The 19,971-nt window shown below is 43.2% G+C and overlaps 1 protein-coding gene across 3 annotated transcripts in view; it reads left to right on the top strand.

Moving 5' to 3' along the window:
* The window catches only part of FIG4 (FIG4 phosphoinositide 5-phosphatase), a 407,091-nt gene that overhangs the window by 162,827 nt on the left and 224,293 nt on the right, over positions 1–19,971 (top strand). For all 3 annotated transcript variants that reach the window (XM_077487135.1, XM_077487137.1, XM_077487138.1), the window contains 4 exons: positions 488–616; positions 2,744–2,844; positions 4,814–4,976; positions 7,017–7,114. In XM_077487135.1, the coding sequence (XP_077343261.1) occupies positions 488–616; positions 2,744–2,844; positions 4,814–4,976; positions 7,017–7,114 (491 nt within the window). The remainder of the gene's footprint in view (positions 1–487; positions 617–2,743; positions 2,845–4,813; positions 4,977–7,016; positions 7,115–19,971) is intronic.

Here is a 19,971-nt window from a genome sequence, read left to right as displayed (position 1 = left end):
AAAAAAGAAAATATTGTTTTTTTTCCAAATTTCCGCTATTTTTGCGCTTATATCGCAAAAAAAAAAAAACGGAGTCGTGAATAAATAACACCAAAATAAAGCTCTATTTGTGCGAACAAAATGATAACAATTTCATTTGGGTACAGTGTAGCACGACCGCGCAATTGTCACTGAAAGCGATAGAGCGCTGAAAGCTGAAAATTGGGCTGGGAAGGAAGGGGGTGAAAGTGCCCTGTATTGTAGTGGTTAAGAGCGAGCTTCTGCTTGATCTGTTACCTTTCCTAACTTGGGAAACTTTATTGAAAAGCAAAGCATGGCTTCATTCTGGTAGATTTAGGAAGGCCTTGACCCTTTTGTATCTCAAATGCTATACATACAGTGTGTATATGCCGTTTTTTGTATTCAGTATATCTGTATGTGGAAATACAATATGCAGCAATCAACAAAATGTATTTATTGGCTGTTTAACTGTTAATTTTTTTTCCAGGTATTTTTGGCATATGCAGTGAACCTTGCATGAAATATGTTTGGAATGGACAGCTTTTAAAGTGTGTAAAAGACATTGTACATCGTGACTGGCTGCTTTATATAATTCATGGTTTTTGTGGACAGTCAAGTATCCTTTACAACACGATCAATGAACTGTGACTGAAAGATGAGAGTTTCATGTTATATAATGACTGCGGTGATAGTACTTAACATGCTGGACGCTTTTTTCTTTAGAAAATTTAGAAAAACTGGGGGGTTGATTTACTACAGGCAAATAGATTGTGCACTTTGCAGTTGCAGAGCTTAACCCCTTGATGCCAATGTAATACAATTATGCGGCCTTCGGCTTCAAGGGGTTGTACCGAGGTACCGTACCGTTTTTTTAATCACAACTGATATGTCTAATCGGCCACTCCTGCCACCTTCCGCTGCTCGCCCAGAATCTCCTGTCCCACTGGAAGACTCGAGTGGCCAGCCGTCTTCCAGCTGGCCAGAGACCCAAACAAAGTGGGAATCGGCTTTGATCTGGTCTAGGCTCTGGTAACCTGGAAGCAATGTTATGACATCGCTTCCGGTTAACTGAAGCCTTAAAGGTACCAGAGTTAAAAAAAAATAAAAAAAACAGTATTCAGCCAAACTTGATGTTGTGAATGCTTTTAAGTGTAAAGGAGAGATTTGGGGTCTTATAGACCCCCGATCTCTCCATAAAGAGTACCTGTCATTGCCTATTACTGTCACAAGGGATGTTTACATGATCAAAATATTTTTTTTTTAAAGGGACAGTGTAAACATAAAATAAATAATAATTTTGTTTTTTTAAATCACCCCATCCCTCCGCGCAGAAGCAAATACATACGTAAGTCGTGCCCGCAAATGCAAACAGTGTTCAAACCACAGGTAAGGTATCGTTGTGATCATTAGAGCGAGAACAACAATTCTAGCGCCAGAACTCCTCTGTAACTCTAAACTGTTAAAAAAAAGTTTAAAGCTTCATCTATGGAGATTTTTTAAGTAACGTAGTTTGTCGCCATTCCATAGGTATCTATTTACTTAGCGTAACATCATCTTTCACAATATACAAAGAAAGTGGGCTAACTTTACAGTTTTGTTTTTTTAATTCATAAAAGTGTATTTTTTCCCCAAAAATTGCGTTTGAAAGAACACTGCATAAATACAGTGTGACATAAAATATTGCAACAATTTTATTCTCTAGGGTCTCTGCTATAAAAAAAAATGTAATGTTTAGGGCTTCAAAGTCCTTTTCTAGCAAAAAATACTGATTTTAACCTATAAGCAACAAGTGTCAGAAAAAAGCTTGGGCTTGAAGGGGTTAATAAATGATGTGAAGATTTACTTTGCAAAGAATACCCAATCACATGCAAAGAAAAATAAAAAACAAAAAGTGTGTTAAAAAACAGTGTTAATGCTAGCACATGATTGGATGATGGAAGTCACCAGAGCTCCCCCTCATTTATTAGGCTCTGGAGCAAATACCCTTGCGGAGTGCAAATGCACTTGCAAAGTGCACAGTGCAATAAATCAACCCCATTTGCGTCTTCTGTTTAACTCCTTCACAGTGCGTCTCTCCAGTTTCGGGAGGATGTCCATGGGCGTCCTCCAACATGCGCACCCCGGGGGTGATTAAATACCACCAAAAGAAAGCTCTATCTGTCTCAAAATAAATGATAAAAAATGTACTTTGGGTACATTGTTGCATGACTGCGCAATGGTCATTGAAAGTGTGACAGTGCTGAAAGTTGAAAATTGACCTGGGCTGGCCAGTATTGAAGTGGTTACAATTATTTTCCTGAAAAATGTTATCTTTCTGATGAGTGTCATTTAGGCTCCTTTTACACTAACCGACTCCAAAGTTGCGCATTTTTCAGTGCAACTTTGCAGTCTGGCTTTGATACACTTTGAAGTGACTGTGATAAGACTTTTACACTCTTTGGCATAACAGTCGTATCAAAGTCGGATCAAAGTAGTACAGGAACCTTTTCTGAAGTCACAACACCTTCAGCAGTGTCAATTGGAATGTCTCTCATAGAGATACATGGCATTTCACTTGCCCTGCGTCTTTGGGTCAGATCCTAAGTCGCACAAGTGTGAAAGGAGCCTTACTGATAGATGAATGATCAGCAAAATCTGTGCATTTCGAGTCACATGCTTTGATTATTTTATATCATGAATCTATTATTTGTTCTAATCTGTTTAGTCCATTATATCAAAAATTTACCTAAACAATTCTGCAAAGAGCTGTTAATTTATGGTCGACCTGTCTATGTGACTCTGATGGCAAGAAGATCAAGCAAATTTGCTGGCACAAGGTTTTTAAAGAGAGGAGCAAATTGTGAGGTAAAGCATAATGTTTTGAGTGCTAAATATTTTGGAAAAGGCAGGATTTGATAGTATCTCAGCTGGATCCTTATTCTTAAAGCTAAAATATCATTGAAATTCACATTTCAGCTTAAATGAGTGTTTGTTTGGCTGTACTTCTATGGGTCACAGGAGTGCAGTTAATTTTGTACTCCTGTGACCTGTTTTCAGCACAGAGCAGACTGTCCGCTCTCTGCTCACCGCGTCATCCCGACCACAGAGTCTGGATCCGCCAGGTGCCTAGACTGACACCCAGCTCAGCCTCTCAGTAAGCCGCTAAGAGCCTGAGATGGCCGCTCTGCCCTCTCCACGGCCCATCGCTCCAATGAGCGGGGAGGGAGAAGAGCAGAGAGCTGTGACATACAGTTTACAGCTCTCTGCTCGCTGATCTCTGAAAACCGAGGATCGGCGATGTTTGCTCGCTCGGTTCTCAGTGTAAAGGCACCAGGGGACAGATGTAGCATTAGACCCATGCTACATCCACCTAGGTAAGTATGAATGTGGAAAAAAAAATTCCTTTATTTCTCTTTTAAACATATCAAATAATTATTTTGAATGACAAACTCCTTTTTTTTAAACTGTAGAAACACTGTATCCGAGATCCTCCTGACTTAAGCTGGCCATAGATGGGTAGTACGAAACTGTTCTAAGAAAATTTGTTCATTTTTCTGATCATTAGTGGGTCAAATCGACATTTGTTTATGACTGCAGTGTTGAGAACATTCGAAAGAGCAGGATGGAACATTTTCTTGAATTCATTTCTTACAGTGTATGTGGTTTTCATTCAGTAGAGTCCATTCATTCCCAAATCAAACAAAATCTTTTGAACTACACTCGAATGTTCTGAGAATTTTCGCATAGATTTTCTTAAGACTTTTCCTAAGAACTGTCTATGGCCAGCTTTAGGAATCCTAGTTTACATGGCCTGAGGCTATCAATGAGTAGCATGGATGTTTTACATCATTAGGAACCTCTGCCTTTCATTAGGGTTATAATTAGTGGAGTCTTGTGGGCTGAATCACTTGCTGGTTTCTGATATCTTTTGAGGGCCCCAGTGTGGATCCTGTCACCTATGTTTCCTGGCTCTGTTCCTACCAACTTTGCATGTTGGTGTTGGAGTGTTCAGACTCTTATTGCTGAATTCTACATGTCATAAACGAAATTGAAAGTCTAACAGGAAGACTGGAAGCCCTGCTTTATAGCTGCAGCTGATCTGCCAATATAGATATAGGGAATTTTTAGATAGCTTAAAGGAGTTGTAAAGGCAGAATGTTTTTTTTATCTTAATGCATTCTATGTATTAAGATAAAAAACCTGTGTGTAGCAGCCTTCCCATTTCTCTCTCCATCGAAGTCCATGATCCCCTCATGGATCCAGGACACGCCTCCTGATTGGCTGAGACCAAGCAGCAGCGTCATTGGCTCCCGCGGCTGTCTATCAAAGTCAGTCAACCAATCAGGGGACAGAGAGGGGCCGGGGCCAGGTTGGGGCTCTGTGTCTGAATGGATACATGAAGCTCTGACTCGGCTTGGGTGCCCCCTGTAGCAAGCTGCTGGTTGAGGGGCACTCAAAGGAGGGAGGGGCTAGGAGCAGCAAAGATGGACCCCGAGAAGAGTAGGATCCAGGCTGCTCTGTGCAAAACCAACTGCATAGAGAAGGTAAGTATAACATGTTTGTTATTTAAAAAAAATGTAAGCAACTTATCATAATTCCAGACATACATTCACCTCCTTTCTGTCCAGCAATAGACAGAAGGACAGAGGAGAACTGCAAAATTAGGACAGCCCAGTAGAAACCATTATGGCTGGGAGATGATCTCCATTTGACTGCAACAACATTGTAAATAATTGAAAGTGTAATTACAGGGCTGAAAGAATGGCACTTGTAGGTGGCTATATATCACTAAAATGTATCATTATTTAACTCTGGTGTTTCTGTTGTCCTATAGGGTGATGTTGCCAATGAAGTCGAGACTGAGCAAATAGTACACGATGCGTCTGTGATGTCATTTACTGCAGGAAGCTATTCCTCCTATGTACAAGTTCGAGGCTCAGTCCCCTTGTATTGGTCCCAGGACATTTCCACTATGATGCCAAAGCCACCAATAACATGTAGGTTCCCTTTATATACTTATTGGAATAGGATGGTTGGTGTTGGTTAGAAAAAATAAAACATAAATGAACCGGCATACTAGATAGTTAGTGAGGCAACTGAAGCATAAACAACAACCTAAGGTTTGTGTGCAAGGACAATGTTTCTGTTATTCCATCACGCCTTTGTGTTCAGGCAAGATGGACAAAAGTAAAGCACCAAAGGAACAGTAAAAAGAAAAATGTTGCTCTAAGTCAGCCAAGCAGCATGGGAACAGCATTTACGTCCATTTTTTCACAGATAACTTCTCATCATTGTGACTGTTTGTCTTGGCCGGCGAATGATTGCTAAGAGTAAAACATTTTGAAACGTTCGAATGTCTGCAAAAAATATTTTCAATGTGTTGAACAATCATTTTTTGGATTATAGTTTAAAGTAAATCTATAATAGGAGCAACACCGGACATCTAACAGAAGCTGACTGTATAAAACATCATCATACACTTTTTGCTGCCGAAAGCTCAGTGTTTTTTGGAGATTCCCACTCCCATCTCACCCCACATGAGTGTCTGGACCTGCTAAGTAGTTCAGACAAAGAGCATTGTACTGGAGGATGGGGAGCGAGATTGTTGAGTCTCCAAGTTAAGAAAGTTGAGAAACTGGTACAGGCTGCATATGACCCTAAAAGTGTATCTATGGGCAAAATTGAAATTCATATATTTATTGCCATATTGTTTTTCAATTATTTCTACTCCTATTAATCTGAACTGTCTTGAAGTTTTAAACCTTACTTTGTAAAGATCCCTAAACATGTACTCCCTCAAATTCTTTGACACATATTTACTATGCCCCTTGAGTAGACAATGCTGTGTCTCAGAATTCACAATGCCTGCCTTCTGAACTAAAGAGACGCTGAGAGGAGTTTCAGGAGGGGGAGTCAGTTCAGAAGTCACAGCTTGTAAAGAGCAAGGTACCATGGGATATGTAGTCCTTAGAAATCAAAATTAAACAGCAGAGGGAAGCTGCAAAGCATTTATGGAATCCAGAAAACTGTAGAAAGAAAGGGCCAGCAGACAGGCAACACTCACAACCTGAAAAGAGATTGTTAGATTACCAACAATAACTATTGATTGTATTGCTATTACAATGCAAATGTTACAGAATAAAAGTGTATGCTGCAACATCATTTATGTATGGTGTTGGCTTATGGTACAAGATATGTATTGACAGCTTATGTTGTCAGATAACAGCTGCTGTTAGCTCTGTAGTTTCTATAACTAGGTTGGCTCTAATAACACTTTGTTAGCAAACTTATTCCAAAAAATTACCGGCCATCCTTACTTATTTTTATTAGAATCTTTTCATGACTTCTGCTCCCATAGAGTCCCCTAAGCATTTTAACTCTGATGTACTTCTAAGCTCTGTACACACATTTGTACAATTCCCATGGTGGGTCCACTTTTAATTAAGGAATCCATGTAAACCACTGGCTGATGCCGCGTACACATGAGCGGAATGTCCGACAGAAAAAGTCAGATGGAAGTTTTTCCTCGTACATTCCGTTCGTGTGTATGCCTCATCCGACTTTTTTTTTCGAAAATTCTGATGGACCTAGAAATAGAACATGTTCTAAATATTTCTGACGGAACCAATTCTTATCGGGGAAAACCTCTCATCTGTATGCTGTTCCGATGGACCAAAAATGGCGCATGCTCTGAAGCAAGTATGAGACGGAAGCTATTGGCTACTGAACTTTCTTTTTCTAGTCCCGTCCTATGTGTTGTACGCCACCGCGTTCTTGACGATTGGACTTTGGTGTGATCGTGTGTACGCCAAGACAGTTTCAGCGGAATTCCGTCGGAACCTTCAGAGTTTATTCCGACTGGAAAACTGGTTGTGTGTACAGGACATTAGAAGTTAAATGCTTGCAACTCATGCGCTAAGATTGTTTTTACATTCATTGATTGTTCTTGTACACAGTAATGACTCCCCTGGACAGTCTCAGTTTATGAGCAATAATAATATTTCCATTGTCTAATATTGTATTTTCTGCTCTGCCAGTGGACCAAGCAGACCCCTATGCACATGCTGCAGCTTCCCACTTTGACCAAATGCTTCAGAGATTTGGATCACCCATTATCATTCTGAACCTTGTCAAGGTAAGAACATTTCTTTTTAGCCTAGTGAGTAGTGAATAACATTATTAAACCTTGTCATTGATACTGTGTTCAGTGCTTTTTTTTTTTTTTTCATCACGTAGAGATTTTTTTTTTCATTAAAAAAATAAATTATTGAAATGTAAACATTATTTATCGCTATGAGGCAGGTTTGTAATGAAGAGTGTAAACTGTTCTTTTTCTGCATGTCATTTATAAAATGCATGGCATGACGTTGGGCCTGCGGTCTCTTTTAGTGTGTTTTTTGCAATGTAAGGCCCCTTTCACACAGGACGGATCCGTGATGATCCACCCTGTGAACATCCGCTTGCTCAGCAGGGATCGCTCCGTTGATCCCCACTGAGCTGACGGATGACAGGGCGGTCCCTGCACTCTGTGCAGGGACTGCCCTGTCAGATCTCCGCTCACCTCTATGGTGGGATTAAATGAACACGGACCGTCTGTCTGTGTTCATCCGATCCTCTCTGCAGACAGATAGAAAAATAGGACTTTCCTCCGTCTGCAGAATCGGACCATTGCAGAGACGGATGATATCGGGTGTCAGCGGATGTTCATCCGCTGACACCCGCTATGCCATAGGGATGCATGTATGTTCGTATTTCATTCCGAAAACGGATGGATGAAATACATATATATGATCCGCGCGTGTGAAAGGGGCCTTATGCAGATGACGTTCAGAAGAAAACAGCAGGTTCCACACTTCACCTGCACACTAGCTCTTGGCGTGCCAGCCACTTCCAATTGGCCGGGTCTACATGTAATGCGCACCAGAGGCTGTCAACCCAAGCTCTGAGATCCCAGATGTGAGGGGAGGTACAACCATGGTCACATGGGCTGTCAGGTAGTGGTCTGTCTGGTTAGGACGGTACAGATTCTGTTAGTCCTGTGGCTGCCCTTCTGGAAATGGAGTCCTGAAAAACAGCTAAGACAATAAGATCAAAGTGACAATGAAATTAACTTTTAGCTTGTACGCTCTTATGAGCAAGGCCCTTAGAACCGTCTTGTTTTGAAATTATTGTTACTGTACTGTCTTCCTTTATTTCTTAATCACATGCCAATCACTTACAGTAAATATACCGCGAGCGAACGGCGGGTACAGGCACAATTATGTACATGTACATGATGGCCTTCTTCTGGGTTTGGGTCTCGTCTGGGTGCTGGACAAAGTACAAGTTTGGCAGCGTATTTTAGCCAATGATTTCAGCTGAAATCAGCTGATCAACGGTGTCCAATCACACACACAGTATTGTGTTTACAAACACACAGAATTCTGTGTACAGGAAACCGCAATCTTGCTGTTTTTTTTTCTCCCTGCAAAGCAGAGAGAGAAAACATCCAGATCGGAAAGTAAAAGCAGCCCACATTACATATTGTTAGGCACATCGTTAACCCCTTGGTTGTCCCTAGATATTAACCCCTTCCCATCCAGTGGCAGTGTAGAGTATTACTGCTTATCACTGTATTAGTGTCACTAGCAACTTCAGTGTCAGTTAGTAAATCTCCCAAATAATTTTGGTTCATTGCCAGATTGCCCGCCACCCTATCACAGTCCCACTGTAAGTCGCTGATGACCATCATTACAGCATAGTGTCTATAGCTATATACAGCATATATACCATTGTTTGTAGATACTAACTTTTGCACAAACCAGTTATTATACTCTTATTAGGATTTTTTTAACCAAACGCATGTAGCAGAATACTTTTTGGCCTAAATGTATGAAGAAATTAGATTTTTTTTTTTTCATCGGATATGTTTTAAACACAAAGTAGAAAATATAGCTTTTTTTCACATTTTCTTTTGTCAAATTGTCTTTTGTTGTCTATATAATAAAAATATAAAAAACTAGGTGGTAATCAAATACTACAAAAGAAAGCTGAATTTGTGTGAAAAAACTTATATAAATTTCACTTGCGTACAGTGTTGCATGTCCACCCAATTGTCTGTTAAATTAGCATAGTGCTAAATAGCAAAAAATGCCTTGGTCATAAAGTGAGTCAAACCTTCCAGCGGTAAAGTGGTTAAGGTGCTGCACAAAAGATTGGAGCTAAATAAAGCTTGTATAATAATAATAATCTAATAAATTGATGGCTGTATATCTAAAACTTCCATGTGTATAAGGTCGTCTTAACACCATTGCCCAGTACTGTAACATTTGGGTGCATTGGGGTGCCATTCAAAATTAATGGCACCACAACACATGCAGTGGGGTTGATTTGCTAAAACTGATGAGTGCAAAATCTGGTGCAGCTCCTCATAGAAACCATCCAGCTTCCAGGACTCTTTTTTAAAACTTAATTGAACAAGCTGAAATTAGAAGCTGATTGGCTACCATGCTCAGCTGCACCAGATTTTGCACTCTACAGTTTTAGTGAATCAACCCCATAGTGTTGCACATGTTGCTGTGCATTGTGGTAACATACAGTAAAACATGACTTTTACAGCGCCTAAATTCAACACAAATTTTATACTACCTAATCTATTGTTATGCCCTCTAGACATGTGCGGATGGGGGTGTTGCGTTTGAGGACTCCTATATTTACCAAGTTTGCCACCACTCTCCTAGTAATATGACCTGTGAAAGTCATGTGACCAAGTTTCCCTTTTTTATAGTTCAGCCACTATATGTGGTATTTTGTTTTTTCACTTACAGAAATAGTAATGATGACTTACATTTCAACAATTACATTATATGGAAGGACATCTACAGAGTGAGACCATTACACTAAGACTCCTAGGCATAAAAAATGTGATAAAGCTTTGATATATAAAATTAACACATTTTCTTGGAAGGCTTGTTTTCTGTGCTCTTATCCCAGATCTAAAGTGGCTGTAAACCCTTTCATATACTAATTAAAGTGACGTAACCTAGGTGATATACAGAGATACTTTGTATCTGTTTATCTGCTGCCCTCTCTTTTGCACAGCTGAAAAAGTGCAGAATTTACACAGCATTTTTCAGCTTCGGAAGGCAGGGGGCATGGATCTGATGTCACCCACTGCATAGCATAGAGAAGAGAGTGGAGTGTAATCTGAGACCTGAGTGTAGGGAATGGACACACCCCCCTCTACACAGTCTTACATCTACACAAGAAAACATGCACAGCTGAGGCTGTCAGTCACCTGCTGTGTCCTGGAGATGGGGCAATGTAGACTGTCAGAAGTAACAGATAGCAGGGGAATGACAGGTCAGACAGAAATCACCCTAGGTCAGTGATGGCGAACCTTGGCACCCCAGATGATTTGGAACTGCATTTCCCATGATGCTCATGCACTCTGCATTGTAGTGGAGCATCATGGGAAATGTAGTTCCAAATCATCTGGGGGTCCAAGGTTCGCCATCACTGCGCTAGGTGTTTTGGATTGAGGCATGTACACACCATAGGATATACTTTTTCATTTTTAATTTCAGCGGTGTGCAACCTCTTTAACCAGTTCCTGACTGGCGCACGCCGATTGTACGTCGGCAGAATGGCTTGGGCAGGAAAATTGGCGTACAGGTACGTCCATTTCTATATGCCGCCTTGCCATCGCGTGCACGCCGCCGCCGGTGCACTAGCGTTCTGGTCGGGACTCCCGTGAGACGATCGTGGGTATCCCTGCGGCGATTGTGTCTGCGGGACCCGCGATCATCGAACGGGGAGGCTGAACGGGGAGATGCCGTTGTAAACAGCATCTCTCCGTTCTGCCTAGCAACAAGTCACGCTGATCTCTGCTCCATGTGATTGGAGCAGAGATCAGTGTTCACTAACACAAAGCCCAGCCCCCCACAGTTAGTAACACGCCCTTAGGAACACTTAACCCCTACACTGCCACCCCCTGGTTAACCCCTTCACTGCCAGTGTCATTTACACAGGCATCAGTGCATTTGTATAGCACTGATTGCTGTATAAATGACAATGGTACCAAAAATGTCCGATGTGTCCACCATAATGTCGCAGTCACAATAAAAATCGCTGATCGCCGCCATTACTAGTAAAAAAAAAAATTATTAATAAAAATGCCATAAAACTATCCCCTATTTTGTAAACGCTATAACTTTTGTGCAAACCAATAATCGCTTATTGCAATTTTTTTTTACCAAAAATATGTAGAAGAATACGTATCGGCCTAAACTGAGGGAAAAAAATGTTTTTTTATATTTATTATAACAAAAATTAAAAAACAATGCGTTTCTTTCAAAATTGTCGCTCTATTTTTGTTTATAGCGCAAAAAAAAAAACCTGCAGAGGTGATCAAATACCACCAAAAGAAAGCTCTATTTGTGGGAAAAAAAGGACATCATATTTGTTTGGGAGCCACGTCGCACGACTGTGCAATTGTCAGTTAAAGCAACGCAGTGCCGAATCGCAAAAAGTGGTCTTGTCTTAAGCCAGCAAAATGGTCCGGTCTGAAAGTGGTTAATATCCTGGTGTTACGTAAAATGGGGAAACCAGTTATCCTAGTGGGCAAAATCGCTACAGTGTCATCATAATACCTTTTAGAGAGAGAGGCGTCAAAACACTGACATTTAATTTAACTATATGTTTTGTGTTTTCCAACAAATATTCTAACAGGAGTATTGTGATAGTGTGGGAAAAGAAAAGAGTTAGAGTTGCCTATAGTAACAATTCATAATGAACTTAAAGGGGAAGTTCAACTTTATGTCCCCCCCCCCATCCCCTTTTTACCACATTTGGCAATTCAATTTTTTTATTTTTTTTTCAGAAAGCTGGTACTTTTATTTTTAATAGGTACCTGCTCCCACTTCTAGGCAATCCGAGTGGATATTAAGCCCCCCCCCCCCTTTTTTTTGTAAATTCACAAGGAGTCACAGTTGGCTTCCCACAGTAAACATACCAGCGGAAAATTGGCCCGGGTGAGGATAGCCCTGTATCCCTGGACAGGTAAGTGTCCTTTTATTAAAAGTCAGCAGCTACAGTCTTTGTAGCTGCTGACTTTTAATTTTTCGCTCTCTAGGGTGAAGATCCTCTTTAAGAACCTAGTTTCTATGTCATTACCTCCATTTTCCTCTCTCTTTCTATATTTCCTATACTTAAAAGTAAAATTATCTTGTTGAATATTTCCGTGGTAAACACTTTATGACTACCCACAGTGTCATGAAAAAAGACCCATATGTCTGTCAAGATGTGAATCCACGTCCTTTCTGTCTGGGTGCATAAATCAGTAAACACAATAGTTTGCAATTTTCTAAGCTTAGCTTCATTCATATAAAGATACCAGCAACTACAGTGATTTAGCAGGGCAACCATCTGCATGAATGCCAAGAATGGTGCCAGGATGAGGCAATGAGTCATTCAGCTAATCAGCTGCTTTTTACTGAGTTATTTTTTAAAGGGTCACTTCACTTTCAGGGGGGGAAAAAAAAATCACAAATAAGAAAAAGAAAAAAATAATGCATAGGCAATTGCAATACAAGCCATATTTAAAGCGGTATTAAACCCAAAACTAAAAATGTTATATATTGACGCTTACCAATCATTAGATGTATGGCTGCATTTGTTTTCTTTTTTTAGGCTTTTTCTCTCTGTTTCTACCTGCTGATCCAGCTAGTAATACACCACCTGTAGAGTGCCATCCAATCTCCAGCTAATACTTAATAGGCAGTTACAGGAAACAAATGCAGACATCACATCTAGGGAATTGGTAAGCTGCAATATAATATTTGCTTTCAGGTTTACTATTGCTTTAAAATGTTATAAAAATGTCCTTTCCATTTCAATCTGCAGCTCTGTAACTTTCTGTAAAATTTCATGCAATTTGGCCACTTGGAGTAAACAATTCCATTTACTGTATATGCCTCATAGTTTAATTTCCTGCTTGTGTGATTGACTCACGGATTTTTCCCCAGAAGACTGAACTAGGATACAAGTTACATTTTAGGCATCCTCTGCAGCAAAAATGTAATATTTGTCTAAATACTCCCTAAGATTTGACTACTTGCAAAGGAATGCAGACACTGCAACTTTTCTCATAAGAACACTTAAAGTGCACCAGGCGATTATAATAACCAGACTCTCCCATTCAGAATCAGTATCTGAAGGAGATATGGTCAAGCAAAAAGCTATTCCTTTAGAGCAGAAGCATATGGGAATCTGCAACAAAGTTTGTTAACCACTTCCCATCCGTAAGGACATCATATGACACCCTAGAGTTTCAGTGGTTATACCATGATGATGCATGCAGCTGCAGCAACATTTTTGTCCGGTGATGCTCTTTAATGTTAAACCTATACTAGTAGATAACTAGCTGTTGGGTCGCTTTTACATATGGTAGAAGGGACCCCCCCCTTCGTTGCCTTCCAGTGACTTTGCAGGTTCTCCCTTCCCACTGAGGAGCCTGGGACTGAAGTTTTTGTCACCAATTTTTTTTTTTTACTGTCTTGGACTATATGGTTTTAACCAGTGGCGGTGCATCCATAGAAGGCGCAGGAGCGCCGCCCCCCCCCTCTCCTGCACCGCTCTGTCACTAATAGATAGATGCAATCTATCTATAGTCGCCACTGCAGCCCCCTATTCAGGTGTCCGGCCCCTTGTCGGGCGCCGGGCATCTGAATTACAGCGGCGGGGGTGTTTTTGGAAGCACCTGATTAGAGCTGTCGGCTCTAATAGGCTTCCAAATTGGTAAACAGTGGGCGCAATGCTGTGCGTTTGCTGTTTACACAGTGTTGTGTTAGAGAAGCGAATACATTGCTTCCCTAACACTGACCCACCTCTCAGCCAATCAGGTGCTCGGGTTACCCATTCACCCGATTGGCTGACGCAACAGGCGCTGTGATTGGACACCTATCAGGCTTCCAATCATATCAGAGATGACAGAAAGAGGACGGAAGAAGACATGGAGGACTCGGAGTGTGGAGGACATTGCCGAGACAGTTAAGTGCCGGGTGGAGGGGAGGGCAGCATTTAATAGAGAACAGTAGCGGCAATTGATGAGGCACACTGGGGTCAATTGACGTGGCACACTGGGGTCAATTGACGTGGCACACTGGGGTCAATTGACGGGGCACACTGGGGTCAATTGACGGGGCACACTGGGGTCAATTGACGGGGCACACTGAGCGCAATTGATGGGGCACACTGACGGCAATTGATGGGGCACACTGGCGGCAATTGATGGGGCACACTGGCGGCAATTGATGGGGCACACTGGCGGCAATTGATGGGGCACACTGGTGGCGATTGATGGGGCACACTGGCTGCCTTTTATGGGGCACACTGGCAGTCTTTGATGGGACACACTGGCAGCCTTTGATGGGGCACACTGTCAGCCTTTGATGGGGCACACTGGCGGCCTTTGATGGGGCACACTGGCGGCCTTTGATGGGGCACACTGGCGGCCTTTGATGGGGCACACTGGCGGCCTTTGATGGGGCACACTGGCGGCCTTTGATGGGGCACACTGGCGGCAATTGATGGGGCACACTGGCGGCAATTGATGGGGCACACAGGCGGCAATTGATGGGGCACACAGGCGGCAATTGATGGGGCACACAGGCGGCAATTGATGGGGCACACAGGCGGCAATTGATGGGGCACACAGGCGGCAATTGATGGGGCACACAGGCAGCAATTGATGGGGCACACAGGCAGCAATTAATGGGGCACACAGGCGTCGATTAGGCACACTGGCAGCAATTGATTGGGCATAGTGGTCGCAATTGATTGGGCACACTGGCAGCAATTGATGGGGCAAACTGGCAGCAATTGATGGGCACACTGGCAGCAATTGATGGGCACACTGGCAGCAATTGATGGGGCACACTGGCAGCAATTGATGGGGCACACTGGCGGCAATTGATGGGGCACACTGGCGGCAATTGATGGGGCACACTGGTGGCAATTGATTGGGCACACTGGCAGCAATTGATGGGGCACACTGGTGGCAATTGATTGGGCACACTGGCAGCAATTGATTGGGCATAGTGGTGGCAATTGATGGGCACACTGGTGGCAATTGATTGAGCACACTGGTGGCAATTGATTGGGCACACTGGCGGCAATTGATATGGCATAGTGGTGGCAATTGATTGGGCACACTAGCGGCAATTGATTGAGCACACTGGTGGCAGTTGATTGGGCACACTGGCAGCAATTGATTGGGCAAAGTGGTGGCAATTTATGGGCACACTGGCAGCAATTGATGGTTACAGTAGCTGTGTTTGATGGCACAGTGGCGGCAATTTATGGGTACAGTGGCTGTGTTTGATGGGCACAGTGGCTGCAGTTGAGCACACTGGTGGCAATTGATTGGGCACACTGGCAGCATTTGAGCACACTGGCAGCAATTGATTGGGCATAGTGGTGGCAATTGATTGGGCACACTGGCAGCAATTGATGGGGCAAACTGGCAGCAATTGATGGGTACACTGGCAGCAATTGATGGGGCACACTAGCGGCAATTAATTGGGCACACTGGCAGCAATTGATTGAGCATAGTGGTGGCAATTCATTGGGCATAGTGGTGGAAATTGATGGGCACACTGGTGGCAATTGATTGAGCACACTTGTGGCAATTGATTGGGCACACTGACAGCAATTGATGGGCACACTGGCAGCAATTGATGGGGCACACTGTCAGCAATTGATGGGGCACACTGGTGGCAATTGATTGGGCACACTGGCAGCAATTGATTGGGCATAGGGGTGGCAATTGATGAGCACACTGGCAGCAATTGATTGAGCACACTGGCAGCAATTGATTGAGCACACTGGTGGCAATTGATTGGGCACACTGGCGGCAATTGATATGGCATAGTGGGGGCAATTGATTGGGCACACTGGCAGCAATGGATGGGGCACACTAGCGGCAATTGATTGAGCACACTGGTGGCAGTTGATTGGGCACACTGGCAGCAATTGATTGGGCAAAGTGGTGGCAATTGATGGGCACACTGGCAGCAATTGATGGTTACAGTAGCTGTGTTTGATGGCACAGTGGCGGCAATTTATGGGTACAGTGGCTGTGTTTGATGGGCACAGTGACTGCAGTTGAGCACACTGGTGGCAATTGATTGGGCACACTGGCAGCAATTGAGCACACTGGCAGCAATTGATTGGGCATAGTGGTGGCAATTGATTGGGCACACTGGCAGCAATTGATGGGGCAAACTGGCAGCAATTGATGGGTACACTGGCAGCAATTGATGGGGCACACTAGCGGCAATTGATTGGGCACACTGGCAGCAATTGATTGAGCATAGTGGTGCCAATTGATTGGGCATAGTGGTGGAAATTGATGGGCACACTGGTGGCAATTGATTGAGCACACTGGTGGCAATTGATTGAGCACACTGGTGGCAATTGATTGGGCACACTGGCAGCAATTGATGGGCACACTAGTGGCAATTGATGGGCACACTAGTGGCAATTGATGGGGCACACTAGTTGCAATTGATTGGCCACACTGGCGGCAATTGATGGGCACACTGGCAGCAATTGATGGGTACAGTAGCTGTGTTTGATGGCACAGTGGCGGAAATTTATGGGTACAGTGGCTGTGTTTGATGGGCACAGTGGCTGCAATTGATGGGTTTTTTTTCAGTTTGTTTGCCCCCCCCCCCCCCCCAAAAAAATTTTGAGCACCAGCCGCCACTGGTTTTAACCACTCTTTTTAGAGTGAACTTCTAACCACTTTTCTAAGACCCCTTTCACACCACACTGCCCATAGCGTGGGCAGTAAAACGCAACTATTTTTAGCGGTGTTTTACCGCTGGATTTGCAGCGCATTTCGGCCGCTAGCGGGGTGCTTTTACTCCCCGCTAGCGGCCGAGAAAGGGTTAAAACCGCCGGCAATACACCGCAATAGCTGCGTTCTGCCGGCGGTATTACAGCGCTGCCCCATTGATTTCAATGGGGAGCAGCGGTGGAGGAGCGGTAAACACGCCGCACCTTCACCGCTCCAAAGAAGCTGCTGGCAGGACTTTTCCCTGACGTCCTGCCAGCACACCGCTGTAGTGTGAAAGCCCTCGGGCTTTCACACTACAAACAATGGTGCAGCTTTTTTTAGGGCGGATTGCAGGCGCTATTTCTAACGCTATAGCGGCTGCAAAACGCCCTGGTGTGAAAGCGGTCTTAGTGTGGACTTCTAATGTGGATAACTTTGCACTTTATATTTTTATATATGTGTGTGTTTCTACACATCCAAGTATATTTTGCACAATTTTTTTTAATGTCTAAATATTAGATATTTTAAAGAGGGATTCCACCAAAAAAAAAAAATATTAAAAGCCAGCAGCTATAAATACTACAGCTGCTGACTTTTAATAAATGGACACTCACCTGTCCCGGGTTCCAGCGATGCCGTCACCCGAGGCTGATCGATCGCTCGGCCTTCGGCTGCTGCCGCCACCATTCTAGGGGAGGGAATCGGAAAGTGAAGCGAATCGGCTTCACTTCCCGGTTCCCTACTGCGCATGCGCGTGTTGCGCCGCGCAATAGGAAATCTCCACGCTGTCACTAGGACCCGTGTGTGTCCCAGCAGACAGCGCGGCAGGGCAGGAAATGGCGTAGACTCCCACGGGAGTCTATGCCCGGAAGTGGGTGTAAATACCTGTCTTTGATAGGTATCTCCACCCCCCTCCCCCCTGAAAGGTGTCAATTGTGACACCGGAGGGGGGGAGGGATCCGATCAGCGGAGGTTCCACTTTAGGGTGGAATCCCGCTTTAATTTGGCTTAACACCATTTTGTATTTAGCACTGCACCTTTTCACATATCTTCTGTTATTTACCGTTGTCATTTGTGGTGCTGGCAGCTGCGTTTTATCACACTGACAGCGCGGTCTTTACCAAAAATGTTTAGATGGGTTTGTAAACAACAAAAATGGAGCTACCCCTTTAAAAGAAAGCTTTTAAGATAAAAATTAGTTTCTTTTAAATGAAGAATATTCATGTTTTGTCTGAAGTGTAATTTAGTAAGCAATGAAAGCTGCTAGGCAAATATTTCAGACACTAAAATCAAGAGCTTATGCATGGCAAAGACTATCTGTACTTTGGCATGGGATCGTTGCTTTTCTAGGTATTTTGGAGGACTGCTCTGGGACCTTTAGAAAATTCAGCCAAACGCGAGAGTCCAAAACGTAATGTACAATGCAAATGTTTGTAATTTCACTGCTTACAGAAGATTCATGCCTGAAATAATTGAAGTATACATAATGAGCTTATAGTGGGAACATGTTGGGGCTGGCTATCATGTTCTCTAGAATGTTCTCTTGTCATGGTCTAATGTTCAATGGAAACAAATGCACAGTGGAAGTACAAATCATTCTGAACTTTCGACTGCTTGACAATTTACTTTTTGTTTATTGCTCAGTATTAATGTTGTAGGATTTTTGTTGCTTTCTTGTCCTGTTGACACTGAGCAATATGAGAAATCTCCAAAAAAAAAGGAACAACTTTGTTTTTGATTCCCCATCTACTTCAAAAAAGGGAAATAGAAAATCTTGCTGCTTCTTCTTACTGCAAGGTTTGGTTATACACGTGACAGAATGTGAAAGATCTGGCCTTTCTGTGCCAGCACCACAAAAACTGTGATTCAAGGACTTTATATAGACAAAGGGGTAGTCATTGTGGGCATTTACATACAGATGTCTCACCAAGAATAATAGATGCTATGATATCATCCCACCCTTAAAGCGGAAGTAAACCAATTAATTTAATAGTTTAAAAAAAACAGTTATATTCCCGGCATGCTGAAAATGCTAACTGTCACATTGGTTGTGTTCTCAACCAAACTGTCAAACCATCCAATGGCTGGTGTCATAACTGACCACATGTGCAGCATCATGACCGTTGAAGATTAAACAAAGGCTAAGATGGCAGCTTCCTTGGCTGAAAGCGATAGGAGGGTTTACTTCCACTTTAAATTAAACTAATAGGTGCAGGACAAGTAACTCTTATTTGCAGATGCTTCAGCCACCAGATATAGTATGTATGCTGCTGTGGGGGTTAATTTAACATTTTGGATTGGGTTGGGGGTAAAGGTTCATTCCCCACACAAGTTAATGTTTACTCAAGTTTAACCACCTGTAACCAGATTTAATTCTAAGATCTGCCAAATAGATCAAGGTCAAAGACTTTCAAATATTTTGTAGAATTGGTAGAAAATGTGGGTGGTTGGTTGAAATCATTCTTTTGGTTGAGTTGCCACTTGAAAGCCAGGTAAAAATGTCTGGCATTACCTTGATTGTCATGATTGTAAATATAGTGAACCCACAGATGAGTGGGTGATTGTGGGATCCTCAAGTACGGGGAGTCTAAGGGCCAGCTGGTGTGTTCCACCAGGGATGCCCTTATGGAGGCTAGGCTCTAATGTAAGAAGTCTAACCTGCGCTAGCAGAAATCAGGCTCAGATTACTACCAGTGGAGAGGACAGGAACCATGTGGTAAAGAGGAAATAAGCACTGTAGACCTCACCGGGGCAATTGAGTACATGGTTCTGGAGCATGTAGGGTGAACAGCTGACCAGACTAGACAGCAAGACTGCAAACAACACTGAAGCAAGCAGGATCATGGGTCTGGAATGGCCAGATAAACTGTGGGCTTAACCAGGCAGCCAGACTGCAAATTCTACTAGAGCAAGCAGAAATAAGGGCCAGGAGGGCACTAGACAAACAGTGCACTGTTAAAGCGGAGGTCCACCCTAAAGTGGACCTTCCGCTCATTGGAATCCTCCCCCCCTCCGGCGCCACAATTGGCACCTTTCAGGGGGGAGGGGGGTGCAGGTACCTGTACAGTACAGGTATCTGCACCCACTTCCGGCATAGCTATCTGCGGAAAGGGGCGTAGATTACGCCCCTTTCCGAAAGTCCCCCGCTGCCTGCTGGGAAACACACGGATCCC

This window comes from Lithobates pipiens, unplaced genomic scaffold (assembly GCF_037356315.1).
Source record: "Lithobates pipiens isolate NorthernLeopardFrog02 unplaced genomic scaffold, aLitPip1_a1.2 Scaffold_18, whole genome shotgun sequence".
Taxonomy (NCBI): Eukaryota; Metazoa; Chordata; class Amphibia; order Anura; family Ranidae; genus Lithobates; species Lithobates pipiens.
The sequence above is the reverse complement of the archived record's forward strand: the minus strand, read 5'-3'. Positions and strand labels throughout refer to the sequence as shown.